The sequence below is a fragment of the Paramisgurnus dabryanus genome, chromosome 13 (assembly GCF_030506205.2).
Source record: "Paramisgurnus dabryanus chromosome 13, PD_genome_1.1, whole genome shotgun sequence".
In the NCBI taxonomy this organism is placed as follows: domain Eukaryota; kingdom Metazoa; phylum Chordata; class Actinopteri; order Cypriniformes; family Cobitidae; genus Paramisgurnus; species Paramisgurnus dabryanus.
The window spans coordinates 20,950,389-20,970,953 of record NC_133349.1 but is presented as its reverse complement, the minus strand read 5'-3'; the positions used below and the strand labels follow the sequence as shown (position 1 = coordinate 20,970,953).

The following is a 20,565-nucleotide window of genomic DNA, read 5'->3' as shown; positions in this document are numbered from 1 at the left end:
AAATGTATAAGCATGGATTGCCAAAAAAGAGATAGCTTATTGTAATATACTGTATAATTAGATTTAAGCTTTTGGTGAATACTTTCATCTGAAGTCAGTTTGTGAGATTAAGGAAATAAATCTATAACCATAATATGTGTGGCTTATGGCTATAATGCTATACCCAGCTACATTAATGCTGACATTCCTGGTGTACACTGTTAGGTCACAAGTTTACATAAAAACAGTTATTGATCATCAAGCTAGTATTAAACAGTATTAAGAATAAGTACAAATGTAAATATGTAAACTTATGCCCCCAAATGTATATATCAAATTATAAATTTCACTGATACAGATTTAGGTATTAGTTTATGCCTGTATTTGTCTTACATGAACACCACTTCATGCATGCAAGGAGTGTAAATTTTATATAAATGCAGAATGTAGAACGAGGTCAGAAGGTAGACAGATCCCTGCAGACAGAATGTTAAATACAGTAAGTGTACTGTAGGTGTACATGCACTTAAATGTGTGTCAAAGAAAAATATATATAGCCTACCTCTAGCAAAATTGTTAGAATCTGTTTAGAGTTAAAAATACAATGCTGTTCACAATTAGTGAAAGTAAAATTAAGTAGAATTAAGTAAGTCAAGATAACAGAAAAGGCCCATTCTGGCTTAGTCCGTTGCATGTTTGCTGAGCCAAGCCTCTGTCAAGCCATGTGTAGCTGGAATAAGTGCACATTCACGGCATTCTTAAAAAGATCATGGGATCAAAGCCATTTGTTTTGTCATTTCACATAAAATGCTTTTTAAATATTTATTTTTTGTTTCTTTTCTCACATTTGCCTTTTAATTTTAATATTGGTGGGCTTGCCTCAAGATTGTAATGAACATGAAATGTCAAATCATCAATTGCATTTTATTTTTCAATTTGTCAGGGAAAAAGCATTATCACCTTAATAATGTAATGTTTTAATTTTATTTTAGCATTTAATTTTCAATTTTGGGACATATTTAGCGATTTAATTTTTTATTAAATTATTTTTTATTATCTAATATTTATGCAAGATAATAAGAATGATGCAACATATTTAGACCATGAAGTTCTGAAAACCATGGAGTGACTTTAAAACACATTAGGATTGACACCAGAACTATCAAATAAATCACTAAGGGCGCACTCACACTATCCAAACCAAACTGCGCTCGGGCGCGTTTGATCCCCAAAGCCTGGTTTGTTTGACTAGTGTGATCGCTCTGTTCCGTGCCCGGGCGCGGATTGGTTAATCGCGCCGCGGCCGGGTTGCAGAGGTGGGCCGGAGTGCGGTTCACTTGGGCTCAGGCGCGGAAGGCTGTGGTGTGAGCGCAATCGCGCCTGAGCGCGATTCAAAAGGTGAAGACGTCAGTTGCGCGACCACTCACCTTCATCTGCCTCCATAAAAACCTTTTGATGCGCGCAGCGGGGTTACGTGAATGTCTGAGCTGCACAGGTGACAGATCAACTAAGCAATATGATGACATGTGAGAGGGCTGTCTGTAATCGCGCACCAAACATCTCCGAATAAAAAACACAGACTTATCCATTACGGTGGGTTCCAGTGTTAAGAGAGCGCTTTACTTCCTGCTTTTTGTCAAAACAATCGCATCTTAATGACGAAAGCGCACCCGGACTCGGATCGATAAGAAGTACAGTGTGAGTGCGTGCACCTGGGGGAGTAGGGAGGGGTGACAATCGCGCTAGGGCATGGTTTGGTTTGGATAATGTGAGTGTGCCCTAAGATTAATCTTAGCCTGGTTGTTAGCTGCAAAAAGTAAATATCCATAGTAACTTAATGTAGCTTAAATTCAGGGCTAAATTCAGCCAGGATAACTGAAAGTTTGAGCCACGAAAGCCATTTGTTTATGTTGTTACTGCTGAAACCGTAAAAGATTAAAGACCTTTTTGAATCAGGGCCCTGTCCTAAATAGAGTCTTCACATGACCACAGGGGTTGTTGGGTAATAATGCACTGTGGCACATCAAGGACGCATAGCGACCCCAAAGTGGGCATACTATTGAGCCCCCTTCTGAAGCATAAACTGACAAATGGTACAGCGTACAGTCTCATGGGCTTTATAGGCACACAGGAGTAAAGGACACTAGGCCACAAGTCCATTGTACTTCATTTTGGAGAGGGCCAGTATCCTTCCTTCAGGCCAAAATAAAAATCTAATTACTAAAAAAGCCTCTATTTACAAAAAGCAGAGAAATAATAACATTATTTAAATTTTAATTGACAAGGCATAAATGTTAACCAATGCAGAATTATTATTGAATATTTAGTAAATGTTGCCTACTTTAATTTTAGATATCTTCTGCATTATAAACAGCCCCGATCCTGTCTGAATCCTAAATGCTGTTTAATACTAAGAGAAAAATCCTTTAAAGGAACACTGCCAAATACACGGTTATTAAAGTGCCCACTTCTCATGTTGATTCCTCCTCAAGAAAAAAAAAACACCTAAACTCTTCCAAATCCCAAACCTTAAGGACATTGATGTCTTTAGCAGGAAAAAAGCCATGCATAGGAACTAAACAGATAGAGACACAAACAAGAGGCAAAATGATGGATTGGTGGTGAGATTTGCGGAGTCCCCATCTGTGAACATAATCTAAAAAAAATCTGTTTACGTACAACAGGAGAGAGAGGAAGAGAGATAGAGAGATTTAGCCACAGAAAGCCACAGAAAAGTATCGGTTTCATGGTTTTAAGGGCAAATGGAGAAGGGAGGGGATGCAAAATTAAAAACACTCATCCTCAGTGTTCGTGCCAGCTGAGATTGTGTGTGTGATTTCTGCTTCTGTGAGCATGTTTGCTATATAACTCAGCTCTGTTTGCTCACATTAGTTTGTTTAATTTAAGGGACTTTAGGTTCTGCAGATGAGGGATTGGCCTTTTCCCAGGATGAACCAGAGCACATTTCAAAAATAATTAATTTGTAAACAGCATGAATGATTCTGTATTTAAATTAATTTTCTCTGTGTGATGTGGTTTGTTAGATGAATGTCAGTGAAGGCGTGATATGATGGGAAAGGACGATTTGGCTGTCTGATTCTGGCCATTTTAACCTTTAACGCATACTATATTTTGACATACATTTAGCCTGCGGTAAGCATTTGTCATATGGGAAAGTGACAGATGCATTCCAGTGCATGTTTTGCAATGTTCTTGAGGACAACTCTTTCTCTGCATAATTTGTGCTCTTACTTTCTAACCTTCATACAGTTAGCTACGAAAGCCTGTCGCCACTTGTGAACCACATGCTTCTATTTGCATGTTTCTATTGTTTTCATTGCACAGGATAACAATTTAGGTCAGAAGTTGAACTGAAACATTCATATGAGTTCAGGATTACTTTATTGTTTGAAATGTCCTCCTCTTCTTGCTTTATGCACTCAAGCTGTCCTAGAAAGCACAAGTTTGTTGGCAAACCAGATGATCCATGTTATTCCAACATGATTTCAAAATGTAAGAGGAGAATTTTGTGTCACTTAAAGGATGCATTGTCTCTTTTTAATGATAGTAGTTTGACACTACTTTTTTTGAAAATATGCTCATTTTCCAGTTTCCCTAAAGTTAATCATTTGATTTTTACAGTTTAGGAATCCATTCAGCTGATCTCAGGGTCTGGCGGTACCACTTTTAGCATAGCTTAGCATAATCATTGAATCTGATTAGACCATTAGCATCTTGCTCAAAAATAGCCAAAAAGTTTAAATATTTTCCAATTTAAAACTTGACTCTACTGTGATTACATCGTGTACTACGACCAACGGAAAATTAAAAGTTACGATTTTCTAGGCCGATATGGCCGATAATCAAGGACATTGCTGCTGTAACAGCAGCTTTATTTAAAGGGACAGGCTGGAATGGTGGGTTGGGTGGGAAGTATCTTCATAGGTATCAATATTTGTATAACACAGTCATAATTTGCTTGTATACATTTGGTCCAATATGTATTGTAAAAAATGTTACATGTTTTAATAGAAAATCAATAAAAATTGTTAAACAAAAAAAAGACAATCGCAACTTTTAATTTTCTGTCGGTCTTAGTTAGGGATGCACCGAAATGAAAATTCTTGGCCGAAACCGAAAACCGAAAATGAGGAAACCAAGGCCGAAAAACCGAAACCGAAACACCGAAATAAATTATTATGCCAATTATTAGTACAAATGCATTTATGGCTATCACTGTGTACTAACTTTACTAGGGGTTTGTTACAGATCACAAAACTCACGGTTCAGATCACATTACAGTTTTTGAGGCATGGATGGGATTATTTTTCAGATCAGCAAAAAGGGGGTGGGGAAAATCTAATAACAAATAAAGAAATTACAAACATTTATAAAAAAGAACAAAGCTGCACATTAATAAGGGCTAACATTAGCATTTGGTACAGAAATCAAATTAAATGAGTCATAACACTGTCTTTATTGTATAAATTAAATATATTATTATTTTTAGAGCTATTTGTCTCTTTGTTAGACTTCAGTAGGTTATTTGAGGTTACTGTAAGCAGAGACTGGTTTATGACTGTAATCTATACATACACTTAAGACATAAACAAATGTTTTTATTAGAAAAAGAATACTTTGGAGATAATTTTGTTTATATGTGCCCTGTCAATAACAGAAAGATTTTACGTTCGCTTGTTTGCGTCTCACTCGTGTGTGCACTATTGAGGGCACTAAACGCGCGCGCGCACACAGAGAACGAAGGCGAATCCCAAACAGCGCAGCATAAAAACGTTACGTTGTTTTTCAATACTTTATTCGCCACATGTATGTTAATGGACTATACAGTATGAGACACATTTGCGCGACTCTCTCTAAAGTTTACACATCAAGAGTTCTGATCTTTGAAGGGCGTACTTACTGTGATGATCACGTCTGGACCGGACACAACCGCAGGTGCCTCTGTGCGTACTTTAGCGCCTTTTTGCGGTTAAATACATCCACGCCGCATACATGTTGCTTCAGACAAGCACGTGCAGGACGCGGTTTCTGTTTGCGTCATCACAACATTTCGGCCGTATTGTTTCGGTGATAAAAGTCTTTCGGCCGAAAGCCGAAAATGCTCTTTTGGGCTATTTTCGGCCGAAAATTTTCGGTGGCCGAATATTCGGTGCATCCCTAGTCTTAGTACACAATGTAACTACAGAAGTCTCAAGTTTTAAATAGGAAAATTTGAAACTCTTTGGTTATTTTTTACCGCGATGCTAATGGTCTAATCAGATTCAATGGATTTGGCTAAGCTATGATAAAAGTGATCAAAGTAAAAAAAAGTAAACATCAAATGTTTAACTCTAGGGGAGCTGGAAAATGAGCATATTTTCAAAAAAAGTGGAGTGTCCCTTTAAGGTGACCAGATTTCCCTGTTTTCAGGGGTCAGTCTCATTTTTTGGTGTTCTGTCCTCCACAAACCCACAACAATAAAAAGACAAAAATATTCAAAAAGGTTTTGTCCACATTTTGTAATTCATAGATATTAACAAAGAATATTTCAATGATATTTTGACAATTAAACTAGGAAATATCACTGTTGTTAATTTGAAATGTTTATTTTTTTCCCTCTTTCTCTCTCTTTCTCTCAGTTATGCTGCTGGACACTACAGAGTCCACTGCTGAACTAGGCTGGACAACATATCCTGACACAGGGGTAAGATTTGTCCAGTAAACAAAGATTTGTGGAGAAAACAGTGGGTCAAACTTTGAGAAAAAAAGATGTGTTAAGAATGTTTGTGTTAAGTTGGTTAAGGATTCCGTGTCTTCTGTCCGCCTCTTTGAAAGTACAGGAATTGGAGCATATTAAACCTTCCTTCTCTCAATTCCTTGATTCTTTATGTGTGTATTTGATGTCAGTTCAACCATAATATATCTGCCATCTCTGTAGCCCAGAGCAGCTCAGAGTCAGCGACCTATTGAGAAGTATTCAGTCCTTTACTTACTGCCATAGCTTCACTTTATCTTCCCTTCTCCTACTGTAGTCTCTTTCTTTCTCTCTCTTTTTATCACTTGGTCTGCCTACATATCTTTGTTAATCTATCCATCTGTGATTTATTGAATTCCTCCCCCTCTCCTTTGCTCATCTTCTGTTTCTCTCAAGCTGTCCATCTCATCGGGATTTCTTCCCATTCAAGTCTCTTTTTCACATCAAATTCTCTCTTCATCTCTGAGGATGCTTTTTTTCATACATCAGTTCATTCCAAATGCATAACTTCAGTAAATTTGCGTCTGTTCTTTTTCTACATATACCAAATTGAAATATTTAGAGTAGCAATTTTTACTTTAATACTTAAACATCCCTCAATTCGGATTTCTGTAAAATAAACCCACTCTGTTTAAAAGTCAGGATATAATTTTTTTGCTTCTATAAAAATAGAGAGTCTCTTGAACTGTGGTGAAACTGTATTCAAGCCTCAGGCTTATCTTCCTCTCAGATTTTTATTCTCCAACATTCTTCCACCTTTCAGTGGGATGAGGTGAGCGTGTTAGATGACAAGGGGAAACTCATGCGTACCTTTGAAGTCTGCAATGTTAACCAGAACACTCGTCTCCAAGACAACTGGCTGGCTACACCCTTCCTGTACCGGCAGTCGGCTCCGCGGATCTTCGTGACACTGCGCTTCTCGGTTCGCGACTGTGCCAGTTTACGCTCACCGTCTCCGACGTGCAGAGAGACGCTGACGCTCTACTATAAACAGGCCGACTCCCAAAGGGAACTGGAGAGAACCTGGGCAGCTGAAGTGAGTGAGAAAAAATTAAATCAGTTAGTTTTAAGGCCCAAACCACAGAAATCAAATTTTATTGTGATTGAGGCCAGATTCAAATGTGTGATTGTATTAAACATGCTGGTACATAAAATATAAAGATGAACATAACATATGACCTTTCAAAATCATAGACAATGAATGATCAAATAAATTTACACGGTTAGAACAAAATTTGTACCCCAGGGACAGTACCCTTTAAAAAGGTCCTAATATTTAATGAAGAGTGCCACAGGGATTGCGTAGGCAAAACCCGAAAGCTAACTTGGTTAGCATTTTACCACTTCCATCGTCCTGATGTCAATGGGGTTTTGGTTAAACCCCTTAAATAAGATGTTGGGTTAACACAAGAACAATATATTTTCACATACCGTACATTTCTGTACCACCAGATTTCTTTGTTTTCCTGAAATGCACAGATTTTGTACAAAACTGTCCCTGACTGGCCAGCTAACCTGTACGTTGTGATTGGCCTGAATACCTCTGACGTCAGACGGAAATGTGACGCTACTTACCATATTTGAAAGACTCGGTCACAATGCAATGTTAACTTACAGGCTATGGGTCCAAGCGGGAGAAATTATGATAATGTCGGTTTTGTCTACATCACCAATCCCAGGAAGTAAACTGTTGCCTACATTCTGTGTGTTTGTTGTAGTCCAAGAAAAGACAGGGTTCTCACGGGTCCTTGAAATCCTTGAAAGTTTGTGAATCTGGGAAAAAAAATTCAAGGCCCTGGAAAGTTTTTGAAAATAAACATACATAGATACAGGTCATTGAAAGTGCTTGAATCTCTTTTGTACAAGATGTTTATATATCCATATATGTGGTGTAGGATAACAAAATAAAAATTCTAGACTTTTTAAACACACATGCTAAACTTACTTGCTCTCACTTGAAATGTGTCCCCATTTAGTCCTTGAATTTGAGGGAATTGGACCTGGAAAGTCATTGAAAGGTCCTTGAATTTGAAGTTAACTTAGATGTGGGAACCCTGAAAAGAGATTTACGTCGGAAATGATAACTCGCATCATCGTTTACTTTGGGGGGTATGTTCCTTTTGCATATCGTTAACATGGATTAATACACACTTACACACCAAAGAAAATGTAAAATTGTGAATCAGATCATTGGTGCTCTTTAAATGTGATTGATAACGTTTGAAAGAGCTGTCTGATGCTTGGTGGTGATGACATTGGTGTCAAAGGACAGTGGTGTTTTTTGCTTGCCTTGAAGGTTAGCTTTTTATATAACACATTTAGACTTCAAAATTCATAAAAGTGGTATTTATCTGTGAAAATAGTCTTGTTAGACATAACTTGTAAGTTTTATAAACCTTTGTTTGGAAAAATTAATGGGCTTTTTGGCGAGGGAACCAGTGTCCCGCTAACTTCTAGGTTGGCCTACAAAAATAAATCATCTCTGTGGCACTCTATTAGTTACAGATATGTACACATTTGGTACCAATAGTTACCTCTGAAGTACTAATATGAACTTATTAGGGCCAAATTATACTTTTTGAAAGGGTACAGCCTCAGTGAAAGCTGGGGTAAATATTTTGAACATTTTATCTGACAATGTTGAATAAGTCAAAGGTGCATTCATCAAGCCCAAATGCAATGATTGCTAAATGTGACACACACGTGTTAAACTGAAATAAGAAGTATATATTAGTTTGAACCTTCTTTGCAAAAGTTATTGTCACGGTTAAGTTATTACATTTCTGAAAATTGTAAAACTAACAAGACTGAATCTGTTCTGATCTAACATGCTGGTTTATTAAATACAACTGGGTTTTCAAACTGTGAGTCGGGCCCACTAGTGGGCGGCACAGTGGGATAGGGAGGGTCGTGCAAAGTCACTTTGGTGCAGTTGCAGTGAATGACACAAAAACACAATGTTTTGACAATGGTTTTGATGTCAGGTATTTTTTGATTGCAATTACTGACAATTAAATTATAAATGATAATTTCTTTTTGTATTTCTAAATGTAATGTTTTCTGCATATTTCTATTAAAAATATATAATGGTGTGTCCTGAGATAGATTATACCTGTCAAAGTGGTCGCACAATCTACATCTGGGAACCCCTGATATACAGTATCTTGTCCTACACCCACACGCAGGTATCATATTTGAATTCTGGTAGCTCCCTGTCTTGTTTCGTTCAGTTTTGTTTGACTGACTGAGACATACTTTGAACCTTTGTTATAAAGCAGCCTAAGGATCCATGGGATTAGTTTTCAAAGGAAATAAGAGCATGCTCCTTGAGTGAGTGTATATTGTACGAATTACAATTCCCCCGATACATAACTCGAAAGATGAGCCGAAACCTACATGACACAGCTGACATTAGCCTGGGGGCCTTAAATGAAAAATATTTTCACGTGAAATATTAACACTAGAAATGTATCTTTAAATGTTTTAAATGCAAAGTCAAATCATATATAATAATGAAATATCACATCGTTTGGCTAACTCAGCGATTATTAATGGCGGTCAAGAAGCCACAGCACTGCACATTTTGTGTTACACAGTTTTTTTAGTTTATGGATGCAAATGCACTGAAAATACATCAGGTGTGTTAAATAAGGCAGATTTACAAAATGTGACTTGCAAATCCCCTGGATCAGGATTAAGCACCAGTAAAATTACAAAACCAATTAACCCGCTTCTTTTAAACACATATCTCTTGATATTTTAAATATTTATATGAATAATATTTTAAATATTTTAAGCATTGGCTGATGGAACACCTTGCTGCAAGGAAGATTATGTACACTATAGGCAAATTTTGGGGGGAGAAACAGTGTGGTTTTGAGGAGCCGTCATAGAGAGCGTTTCACAAATGTGTGTTACTTTAGTAAAGCTCTTCTCAGGGAAAAAGACATTGCAAAGAAAATAAAAGCTTGAAAAGCAAGTGAGGATTAGGGATGTGTTAACATGCACTTGCCCCTCTGAGAGTTATAGTTTGAACATATTCATTGTGTAACGTCTCTTGTCACCTCTTCATTTTTGACTTCTTGTAGTTAATCTTTTAAATGCAATGATGCTGCCCTAAAAATAACCATGCAGCATGACTTAACAAAATAAGTAACTATTAAACCCACTCTACCTCACTATTTCAGCCTTCAACTGGAGAATCGAGAGAGGGCTGGGTGAAGATCGACACCATCGCAGCGGACAAAAGCTTCAGCCGCGTGGAGCCGAGTCTACCTCACCAGTACAAATCTGAGAGTGCACGACGCATCAATGTGAAAACCCGCAGCTTTGCACCTCTTACACGCAAAGGGTACGATGACCTTTTGCCTGCCTCTCCAAAACCCTTTACCCCAATGATGGTCACTGTGTGCAGATAAAATGAGGTTCCCTCTGAACACCGTCACTCTGGATCAGGCAATTCGGCTGAGTAAATATCATCCGCAGTGTTAATATTTACCATGACATGGTTTGAATATGAAAACAAACAACAGTTATGAGCAAGTCCCTGTTAGGGGTTTGGGTCTCAACTGATGCCAAGCCTGTCATTTGTAATCTTTCAGCACCTTTATTCATCATTACATCACTTCCTTTTTTGTGTCTCCCCTGCTTTTCATCTCTTTCAGGTTTGTGTTAGCCGTAGTAGACAGCGGAGCGTGCGTGTCCCTCATGGGTGTTTCCATATTTTACCGCCGCTGTCCAGCAACCAGTCGTTACCTGGCTTTCTACCCTGCCACACCCTCAGGGGCTGAGCCCACATCTCTGGTTCCAGTGACTGGGACTTGTGTACCTCATAGCCAATCACAAGGTGGGACACCGCCAAGAATGCACTGTAACACAGAAGGTGAATGGCTGGTGCCTGTAGGAGGATGCACGTGTGATGCGGGATATGAGCCAAACCATAATGGCTCAGCCTGTCTGGGTGAGTCAACAAAATATTGTCACATTCACTGTAAAAAAAAGTTAATTTAAAGGATAAATCCAGATAATTTACTCACCACCATGTCATCCAAAATGTTGTCTTTTTTTGTTCAGTCGAGAAGAAATTATGTTTTTTGAGGAAAAGATTCCAGGATTTTTCTCATTTTAATGGACCCCAAAATGTAACAGATTAAAATTGCAGTTTCAATGGACTCTAACTGTGCATTCAGACCGCCACCGGCAAGAGCGTCAATTAAAGCTCTGGCTGCCCTGACAACGACGCTAAAGAAAAGTTGTAGTGGACGCTCTGACGCTCGAATGCATTCTCTGAACTCCTCTCAGGCGGAGGTTTCCGCCTTCCGATTGGTTGCCGGTGAACATTTCAGCCTTCCGATTGGTTGCCGCCGAACCGCGTCATATCTCATTACCATAAAGTTGAGCTGATTTCAACTCTCCTCGACGCTCACGCTGTACATGACGCGCCGCGCCGGAGCTTGCCGCCACTCGCCGCCGGCTCTCATTGAAAATGAATGACTTCCAGCCACTTTGACGCTCTCACCGGTGGCGGTCTGAATGCACAGTTAATGATCTCAAACAGGCATAAGGGTCTTATCTAGGGAAACGATTGTCATTTTTGTAAATAAATAAAAAATGCACTTTTAAACCACAACTTCTCGTCTTCCTCTGGTCCTGTGACGCGCAAGCGCGACCTTATGAACTTGCGTAATGACGTCGAAGGTTACGTGTTACATATATGAAACGCACATTTGCGGACCATTTTAAACAATAAACTGACACAAAGACATTAATTAGTATCATTCGACATACAACAATGTCGGAACGGTCCTCTTTCTACACACTTGTAAACACTGCGGCCTAGTTTCGCATTCGTCATCCGTAACCTCTTGACGTGATGTATTACCTCAGGTTGCGCAGGTGCGTCACAGGACCGGGGGAAGATGAGAAGTTGTGGCTTAAAAGTGCATTTTTTTTGTCAAAAATGACAATCGTTTCGCAAGATTAGACCCGTATGCCTCGTTTGGGATCCTATGTTTGCATATATGCACAAATGTCACAAATCACCAGGCAGACTAAAAACTACAGGACATTTAGATGTATGCGTGTGTGTCATTGTATCAAAAGGGTCACGGTTTAGCTGGTAACCGTTTTCCAGTTAGTCTAAACTATGGTGTTAGCAACACTAAGTTCATGGGTTTAATTCCCAGGAAACTTGTAAGCATTTACAAAATGTGTAGTTTAAATGCACTGCGATTATAACTTTAAATAGTCTCTTTAAAGTGTCTTTCTCCATTGACTGCCATTTAAATGTAGTCATGGTCTGTACTCTGACATAATGCGTTTTTTGGAAGCAACATTTAAATCCCCAAATATTGCATTATATTAAAACATATTTTTTAAAATGCCAGATTTTGTTATTGTAAAAGCGTGAAAATGGTTCTTAAAAAGCATGAAATGGACTTATATTTTTCTGTCTGCTGCCTCTGATGTCAGCTTATGTTTGTCACAATTGAAGAGCTTGGGAGTCGGGACCAAACATGTTCACAAGTCCCTGTAGTGTAGTCAAAGTCAAACCTTGAAATCTCTCAAGGCCAAGTCTAAGACAAGTCTTTGATCACAGTTTTGTTTGCTGCTGGTCTTATATTTTTTAAGTCACAGATTAACTATTTACTTACCTGTGCATTATAATACATGGGTTTTAAATCCAAGGGGCAGTTTTTAGGACAGGGTTTAGATTAATCCAGGTTTAGGTCTTAGTTATATTATGACATTTAAGCGTTTTTACAAACAAACCTTACATAAATAATACTGATGGCACTGATGTTATATGTCAGTACAAGGTGTTTTAGTATGGGATTAGGATAATACCTGTCTGGGATACCGCCCCCAAATGTTATAATTAAAGATCCAATGTAGGAAAAAATCAGGTAAAAGCAATTTCAAAAACAAAATTCTTTCCCAGTTTGTGACAGTAAGTGTTATCTTGATGTATTTATGAGCTGAAGAGTAATAAGTTACATGGCATGTAAGAGTCAGGTGGGCCGACTGAGGCGGGCACAAGCTGAGCAACTGCCCTTGAGATCAATATGAATCCTTGTGTGAATCCTGATGTCTTTTCTGATATTTTAGACCTCCTTGGCTGTGTCAGTTATCTCTGAATCAGTACACCACAGGCTTCCTGTCATTGTGATTATGAACAAAACTTGATGGACAGAAAATGACACACAGGTGTATTCGGGCATACGCCAATAAACAAAGATCTAATTAAAGACACAAAAGAGGCGCCACTGCATTGCTCAGTACGCTGTGTGCGTGCCTTTACCTGAATACGGAAATTTTCCTTGTCACTTCGTCAGCATCTCTATAGTTTAGTCTGTGCTTCTCTATGCTTTTGTGTGTGTTGTCTGTCAGCCCATTAAGTCATGAGAAATAAAGAGAAAAAGCAATGCTTCAGCTCTCATAGGACGGCAGTCGAGCTAAGACAGCTTATCTTCAGCATCAACAAGTTCTTCATTTTTCTCTCAGTCCCAAAGAAGTGGATGAATGAGGTCAGAGATTAAGAGAGATGCAGTAAAGTGCTGAAAGACCGTACGGGGTTAAATCCGAGGGGCAATATGAGCAAATCAGAAAATACATTTTGGGATATCTTAAGGACGAAAGTAAAGTGATGGGGAGATGGAAAGACGGAAACGAAAGGGAAGTGACACATTTAGGTCACAGTGATGTAATGGCCATTCAGCTGAACGAGTGACAGAAACCACAGGGAAGAGATAAACGAGATAGAAGTAGTAAAGTCTTGAAGAATGAAAGTACATTTTGGATAGAAAGAAATATGGAAGGTGTTAAATAAGGGATAGACAATTCATGCTTTTATTCATTTGATTTTGTTTTTGATGAAGTTGTTCTGTCAGCCCAGATGGTTTGTATAGTATTTATAATCTGGTCTGATGCTATAAAAATTTTACATTCAACTGATATGAACCTGTTATTGATATGAGGACATTGCAAAAAAAGAAAAAAATATATATACCTTTCATTTTTGCCTTATTGGCCAAAAATGCAAAAAAAGAAAATTATATATATATATATATAATATATACTAGTGATGCACCGATGTATCGGCCGCCGATATTTATCGGCCGATTTTTAATGAGTTTGAAACCATCGGCATATCGGCAATAGCACGAGAAAGGACGATACCGATTATTTATTACTTTTTAACTCCATAAAGAAATCCATTATATGTAAAACATTGAGTTAATGTTGTTAATAAAATAAATGCTCAATAGCAAAAACCACCTTTTGTCATGCTGTCTTATTATATTTGTTTTAGCTTAATTTGTGCCTCTCTTATTATGTTGGTCAGTTGAATGTTAATTAGATCCAATCCATGTTCAGTAAAAATAATTTGATGCAGAAATACACTAGCTAATAGACCAACTGTATAGTATTGTATACAAGTGTTTAATATCGGTATTAGCATCGGTACCGGACAGAAGTTATTTGTTTAAATCGGTATCGGCCCCAAAAAATCATATCGGTGCATTCCTAATATATACCTTTCATTTTTGCCTTATTGGCCAAAAATGCATTCTTTGTTTTTAATTTAAGCATAAATCTAACAAAAATGATAAAGTTTTATGCTTATGCAGATGAGCTAGACAAATGATCCAAAAGCTGAATATGTAAAACATATTGATAAAACATATTTATACCTTTAACTAAGATATAAGTGAGAAAACTTTTATGTTGGGTGAGTTTTGAGATAAAGAGTGTTTGTTTTTCTTCAAGCATAGTGGCTACAGCACAACAGTGTGTGTGAAACACTTGCTCACCCACACATGAAATCCTTGTTAGCATATAGGACAGTGGACATCTACTACACATCAAATGTTATGGTTACAGAATCCTAAATACTCTTTTTTGTTAGATCTGATGAGTAGTTGTAGCGGGACGGCATTCGTCAAACTTTTATGACCCCCTCCCCCACCCGGTGACAGTTGCTATCTGACAGGTCGTTTTTATGACCCTTTGACAGGGGGGCGGGACCATCAATCAAAATCTGTACAAGTTGTCAACTTTAGACAGAAAGTATTTAATGGTTTTATTGCCGGTCATTTAGAGTGATTGTTTTTCCTGAGTGTGTTTTATGTTAAGCGTATGGTGTCATGTTTAATGACGGCTCGTGTTTCGACATTTACTGTTTATTGACATTTGATGTCAGATCTCAACCATCCTCCCACCTTTGCTCGCCCCGTGCGCTTCTCAATACTGACTTTCACACCGCGGGTGTGTTGTTGAATCTAAAGTTTTGCAACAGCATAAGTTTATTTAAAGGCAATCACTAATCATATATATATATATATATATATTAGATGTACCATGCTACGCTTAAAGCCGATGTTTTCTATCGAGCTATAGTTTCTGATCAGACACAAAGTCTGAACTAAATAAAATTTTAAACGGTTCACGAAGTCCGGGAATCTTTTCATGACCTGGTCTACAGTTTCACGCGTATTAAAGATCCGGCGGTGTCTGACAAAGCGTCGGGTGATTGTTCATATCTGTCATTTAAAATAAAGTTAATAAATGTAATTCTGTCCACTATGGCAAAATAGGAATTTATTTTAGATTTAGGGGAATCTTTAACCATGTCTCTGATTAAAACTTTTGATTGTAACATCACAAGTTATTTAATTAAATATTCTGTATACGGGTATAGTTTAAGCAATGACCTGAGCCATTACCTTCGGAGCCGTCAATACTACATTCTTTAGACGATAGTCTAAACTAAATAAATTTTTTAAACGGTTCAGGAATTCCGTGAATCTTTTCATAACCTGCACTATAGTTTCACGCCTATTAAAGATCCGGCGGTGCCTGACAAAGCGCAGGGTGAGCGTTCATATCTGCCATTTTAAAATAATGTTAATAAATGTAATTCTGACCACTATGGCAAAATAGGATTTTATTTTAGATTTAGGGGAATCTTTAACCAGGTCTCTGATTAAGACATGTGTATATGTGCACAGATGGTGACAGAGAAACTTATATATGACGTTAATAAACTTTTAAATGTTTTTAAGACGTATTCACCCCATTTTGGGGGTTTTATTTTTAATTAAAGGCTTCTTAAAACATGTGTGAATATGTGTATATTATACAAAGAGTCTTATATTGTCTGCTCTGACAAAAATAAAGTATTATTCTAGACTTAGGGGAATTGACTGCATGTGTCTTATAAATACAACTTGATAATACGTTTGTTTTGTAAAGAGACTTCTTTAAAGTCACGCAAGAATAAAATATTTTAGTTGTAACTGGTTAAACTTAAAGCCGATATTTTCTATCGAACTAGTCTATTTTCTGTACAGACACAAAGTTTTCTGATGCTGATATTATGTCAGTGTGTGTTTGTGTGGGGGTCGTGTGATGTAATCTTTGCAAAGTTTATGACCGAACCTTTATTGGGGAGCGACAAGAGATCCCCCGGAATCAGTTTGGATCGAGCAGAGCTGTTATACTCAAGTCTATTGGTACGTATGTGTTTCGCTGTGTTCGTTCCAGTATTTTGTCTGATTTATTTAAAAACTAAAAATTCGATCTCTGGTATTGCAGCGAAATTGTCTAAACTGGTATTAACTATTCCTGGTAAATCGCGGAGAAGAGTGCCCTGAACAAAAAAGTCAGACCGAGACTAGAACCTCCCGCAGCGTAACACGGAAATCTTGGAACAAAAGAGACGCCGACTGGCTCGTGTTGTCCGGTGTGTTTTTATTTAATCCTGTTACAATAGATTTAAACAAACTGGTTTGGTTTAATATTTTCTAATAACATGTGTTATCTGTTTTAAAGGTTTGGATATCAGAGGCAAAGCGAACGTTGTGTGTACTATTGCAAAATATATAGCGGATCTCCACGGTACGTTTATCTTGCATAAGAAAATTGTTTTATTTAGATATTTGTCCTAATAACTTGTTTTTATCTGTTTACAGGTTAGGATACAGACCACAACGCTTTGGACGTATCTTTAAAAAAGATTAAAATCAGAGACTTTTTGGATTTGTCTGGGGACATTTTAAACATTTTGTGGCAAATTGGATTTAAAACATTCCGGATACTGGATACCTAGTTTGATTTGTCCACAGAGCTTGTTTAAGACGTTTTCACCACATTTTAGGGGTTATTTTTAATTAAAGGCTTCTTAAAACATGTGTGAAAATGTGTATATTATACAATGAGTCTTATATTGTCTGCTCTGACAAAAATAAATTATTATTTTAGATTTTAGATCAATTGACTGTGTGTGTTTTATGTCAAGCGTATGCTGTTATGTTTAATGACGGCTCGCGTGACAGCTTGTGTTTAGGCATTTGATGTCAGATATCACACTTCCTCCATCCTTATTCACAATCCCTGCATTCTTTCACAGGGGTGCGTGTTGTAAAGCGACTAAAGATTTCTAAAACTCAACGTTGGTAAAATAATTACCCATTACGGTATCAAAAAAGTAAATGTTTATTTTAGATTTAGACAAATCATGAACAATGCTACGATTAAAACTTTTGTTTGTAACATCACAAGTTATTTAATTAAATATTCCGTATACGTGTATAGTTTAAGCAATGACCTGAGCCATATCCTTCGGCGCCATCAATACTACAATATTTAGACGATAGTCTAAACTAAATAAAATTTTAAACGGTTTCAGGAACTCCGTGAATCTTTTCATAACCTGCTCTATAGTTTCACGCGTATTAAAGATCCGGCGGTGCCTGACAAAGCGCAGGGTGTGTGTTCATATATACCTTTTTAAATTAACCTTAATAAAATGTAATTCTGTCCACTATGGCAAAATAGTGGGGTTATTTTAGATTTATGGGATTCTTTAACCAAGGCTCTGATTAAGACATATGTATACGTGCACCGATGGTGACAGAGAACTTATGTATGCCGTTAATAAGCTTTTTAAATTGTTTTTAAGACGTCTTCAACTCATTTAGGGGTTTATTTTTAATTAAACGCTTCTTAAAACATGTGTGAATATGTGTATATTATACAAAGAGTCTTATATGGTCTGCTCTGACAAAAATAAATTATTATTTTAGATTTTAGGACAAATGACTGCGTCTATCTTATAAAAACAACTTGATATATACGTTTGTTTTGTCAATAGACTTCTTTAAAGTCACGCAAGAATAAAATATTTTAGTTGTAACTGGTTAAACTTAAATGTACTATTATCTATTTAACTATAAGTTATATTCTCTGATCAGATATTTTTCTGTTTCTGATGATGGTCTTATAACAGTGTGTGTGAGATGATGGCTGTTCACAGCAGGTGGCGGGTTGTAAACTAGGGTCTTTTTAAAACTGTAGTGGTAAAAATGTAATAGCACACTGACAAAATAAAGCATTTGGTTGTAACAAATTATTTAATGAAATATTCAGTATGTGTATAGCGATGAACGGTGTCAAAATCACCGGGGTCCCAACAATACTATAGTCTTTAGACTAAAGGGTATTTATTTTAATATAAATAAAATCTTAATCTTTTCGTGCACAATATTCTGATCACGCCATTAGATTGTGTACCAGCGTTTACAATAGAGAACATACGCGGATGAGTGTTCATATACACCGTTAAGAAACTTTTTTTAAACGATTAAAGACATTTTCAAATCATCTTCTGGGGTTTGTTTTAAATTAATGACATCTTAAAACCAACTGGGAATATGTGTTTATTACACAATAAAATGTAATTCTGTCAGCATTTCTAGTTTAGAACGCCTCTGATTTAAACATGCGGGTTTAAAATGAAACGGCCATGTGACTTTTATGACTATTTGATCTTAATTTTTTGTTTTAACATCCAAAAGTTTTTTATACACATTCCATAATTAAACATCTAGGTGTGTATGAGTAAGTTTATATCTAATGTCACACGAGCAGCACCAAATCGCGCTTGTGTCTCTGTGTGTGCATCCAGGCTGTTTATGTGGGGGCGTGTTTATGAGCCCGTGTCTTTGCAAGGTGTGTGTGCGTGTGTGTGTGTGTGTGTGTGTGTGTGTGTGTGTGTGTGTGTGTGTGTGTGTGTGTGTGTTTGCATGGGGGTCTATGATGTCTCTGTTTGTTACTAAAGTTTTGATATTAAGCCTGTGTCCTCATTGACAATAAGTAAGGGTTTTTAGATGTAGGCTTCATTACACAGATACTGATTAAATCATGTTATCCATTATTTGCGATTTAAAGAAACTTAAAAGGTTTAAGACATTTTATCTCACATTGTGTGTTGTTTTTTAATTAATGTAACCTTAAACCCCTCTGTTATCCATTTAGGGAACAATAAAATGTTAGCAAATATTATTTATCAAAGTTGACGATGTTATAAGCCAGGATGTCACTAACGTGACAACAAACATTTATTTAAAGACAAAACATTTTAACAAAATTGCCATGGCTTACAGAGACACACTAGACTTAATAATAAAAATAAAAATATACTATTCGAACATCCTAACCTGATATTAGGTTAGATTAGGTTTAAGGTCAATCAGCGTCTTTAGCTTTACAACTTACAGCACAAAACCCCCCCAATGACAGGATTTTTACGAAGTGGAGCAGACCCTTGGTATGCCTGTGGGGTTAGGTTCAACTAAGGTCAACATCTATCAGTGCATAATAAGCAAACATGAAATTATATTTTACCTATGGTTTGTTAATGATGTTGCTAGGTTTCGCGTATTTTTTCTGAAACAAACTTTTCTTTTCAAACTTAGTTAGGATACACATGTTTGTCGCCTCAAACACCTGATCAAAGTTTTTTCTTCGCTAGCGACAACTAATGTCTGAGATTTTGTAAATTCATCAGATGGTTTTACGTGTGTATTTCTTAAACAAACATGTTGCTTTTCAATCTTAGGCAGAGTTCATACGTTTTGTTTTTTCATAAGTTGTTCATAGTTTTTCTTCGCTAGTGTCAACTTATGTCTGAGATTTTTTTGTAAAATCATCAGATGTTTCTTACTTGTGTATTTTCTTAAACAAACTTTTCTTTTCAATCTTAGACAGTCTTCATACTGTTGTCTTTGGATAAGTTGTTCACAGTTTTTTATGTGGTAGTGTCAACTTATGTCTGAGATTTTGTAAATTCATCAGATGTTTCTTACTTGTGTATTTTCTTAAACAAACTTTTCTTTTCAATCTTAGACAGTCTTCATACGTTTGTCGCCTCAAACACTTGATCAAAGTTTTTTCTTCGTTAGTGTCAACTAATGTCTGAGATTTTGTAAATTCATCAGATGTTTCTTACTTGTGTATTTTCTTAAACAAACTTTTCTTTTCAATCTTAGACAGTCATCATACTTTTGTCTTTCGATAAGTTGTTCATAGTTTTTTATGTGGTAGTGTCAACTTATGTCTGAGATTTTGTAAAATCATCAGATGTTTCTTACGTGTATATTTTCTTAAACAAACATTTTTGTTTTTCAAACATAGTTAGGATACACACTTTTGTCGCCTCAAACACTTGATCAAAGTTTTTTCTTCGTTAGTGTCAACTAATGTCTGAGATTTTGTAAATTCATCAGATGTTTCTTACTTGTGTATTTTCTTAAACAAACTTTTCTTTTCAATCTTAGACAGTCTTCATACGTTTGTCTTTCGATAAGTTGTTCATAGTTTTTTCTTCGATAGTGTCAACTAATGACAGAGATTTTGTAAACTCAGCAGATTCAAACAAAACTCATTCATTTCTGTAGTTTATGTAACACCTTGTCAAACTCTTAAAGGTAGTACTAACTGTTTAAAACAACAATGCAAAGTATTTTAGATTTACTTGATAAATATTTTAC

At 36.7% G+C, this 20,565-nt stretch overlaps 1 protein-coding gene and 1 long non-coding RNA gene across 2 annotated transcripts in view; both read left to right on the top strand.

The window, feature by feature from the left end:
* Positions 1 to 20,565, top strand: part of ephb6 (eph receptor B6) — a 56,408-nt gene that overhangs the window by 11,288 nt on the left and 24,555 nt on the right. The window contains exons 2-5 of the mRNA XM_065261181.2: positions 5,619 to 5,683; positions 6,498 to 6,770; positions 9,922 to 10,085; positions 10,399 to 10,694. Of these exons, the coding sequence (XP_065117253.1) occupies positions 5,619 to 5,683; positions 6,498 to 6,770; positions 9,922 to 10,085; positions 10,399 to 10,694 (798 nt within the window). The remainder of the gene's footprint in view (positions 1 to 5,618; positions 5,684 to 6,497; positions 6,771 to 9,921; positions 10,086 to 10,398; positions 10,695 to 20,565) is intronic.
* On the top strand, positions 14,646 to 17,002 carry LOC135743458 (uncharacterized). The gene is made up of 4 exons (XR_010530522.2): positions 14,646 to 16,248; positions 16,331 to 16,478; positions 16,568 to 16,633; positions 16,708 to 17,002. It is a non-coding gene; the product is annotated as an uncharacterized lncRNA (long non-coding RNA).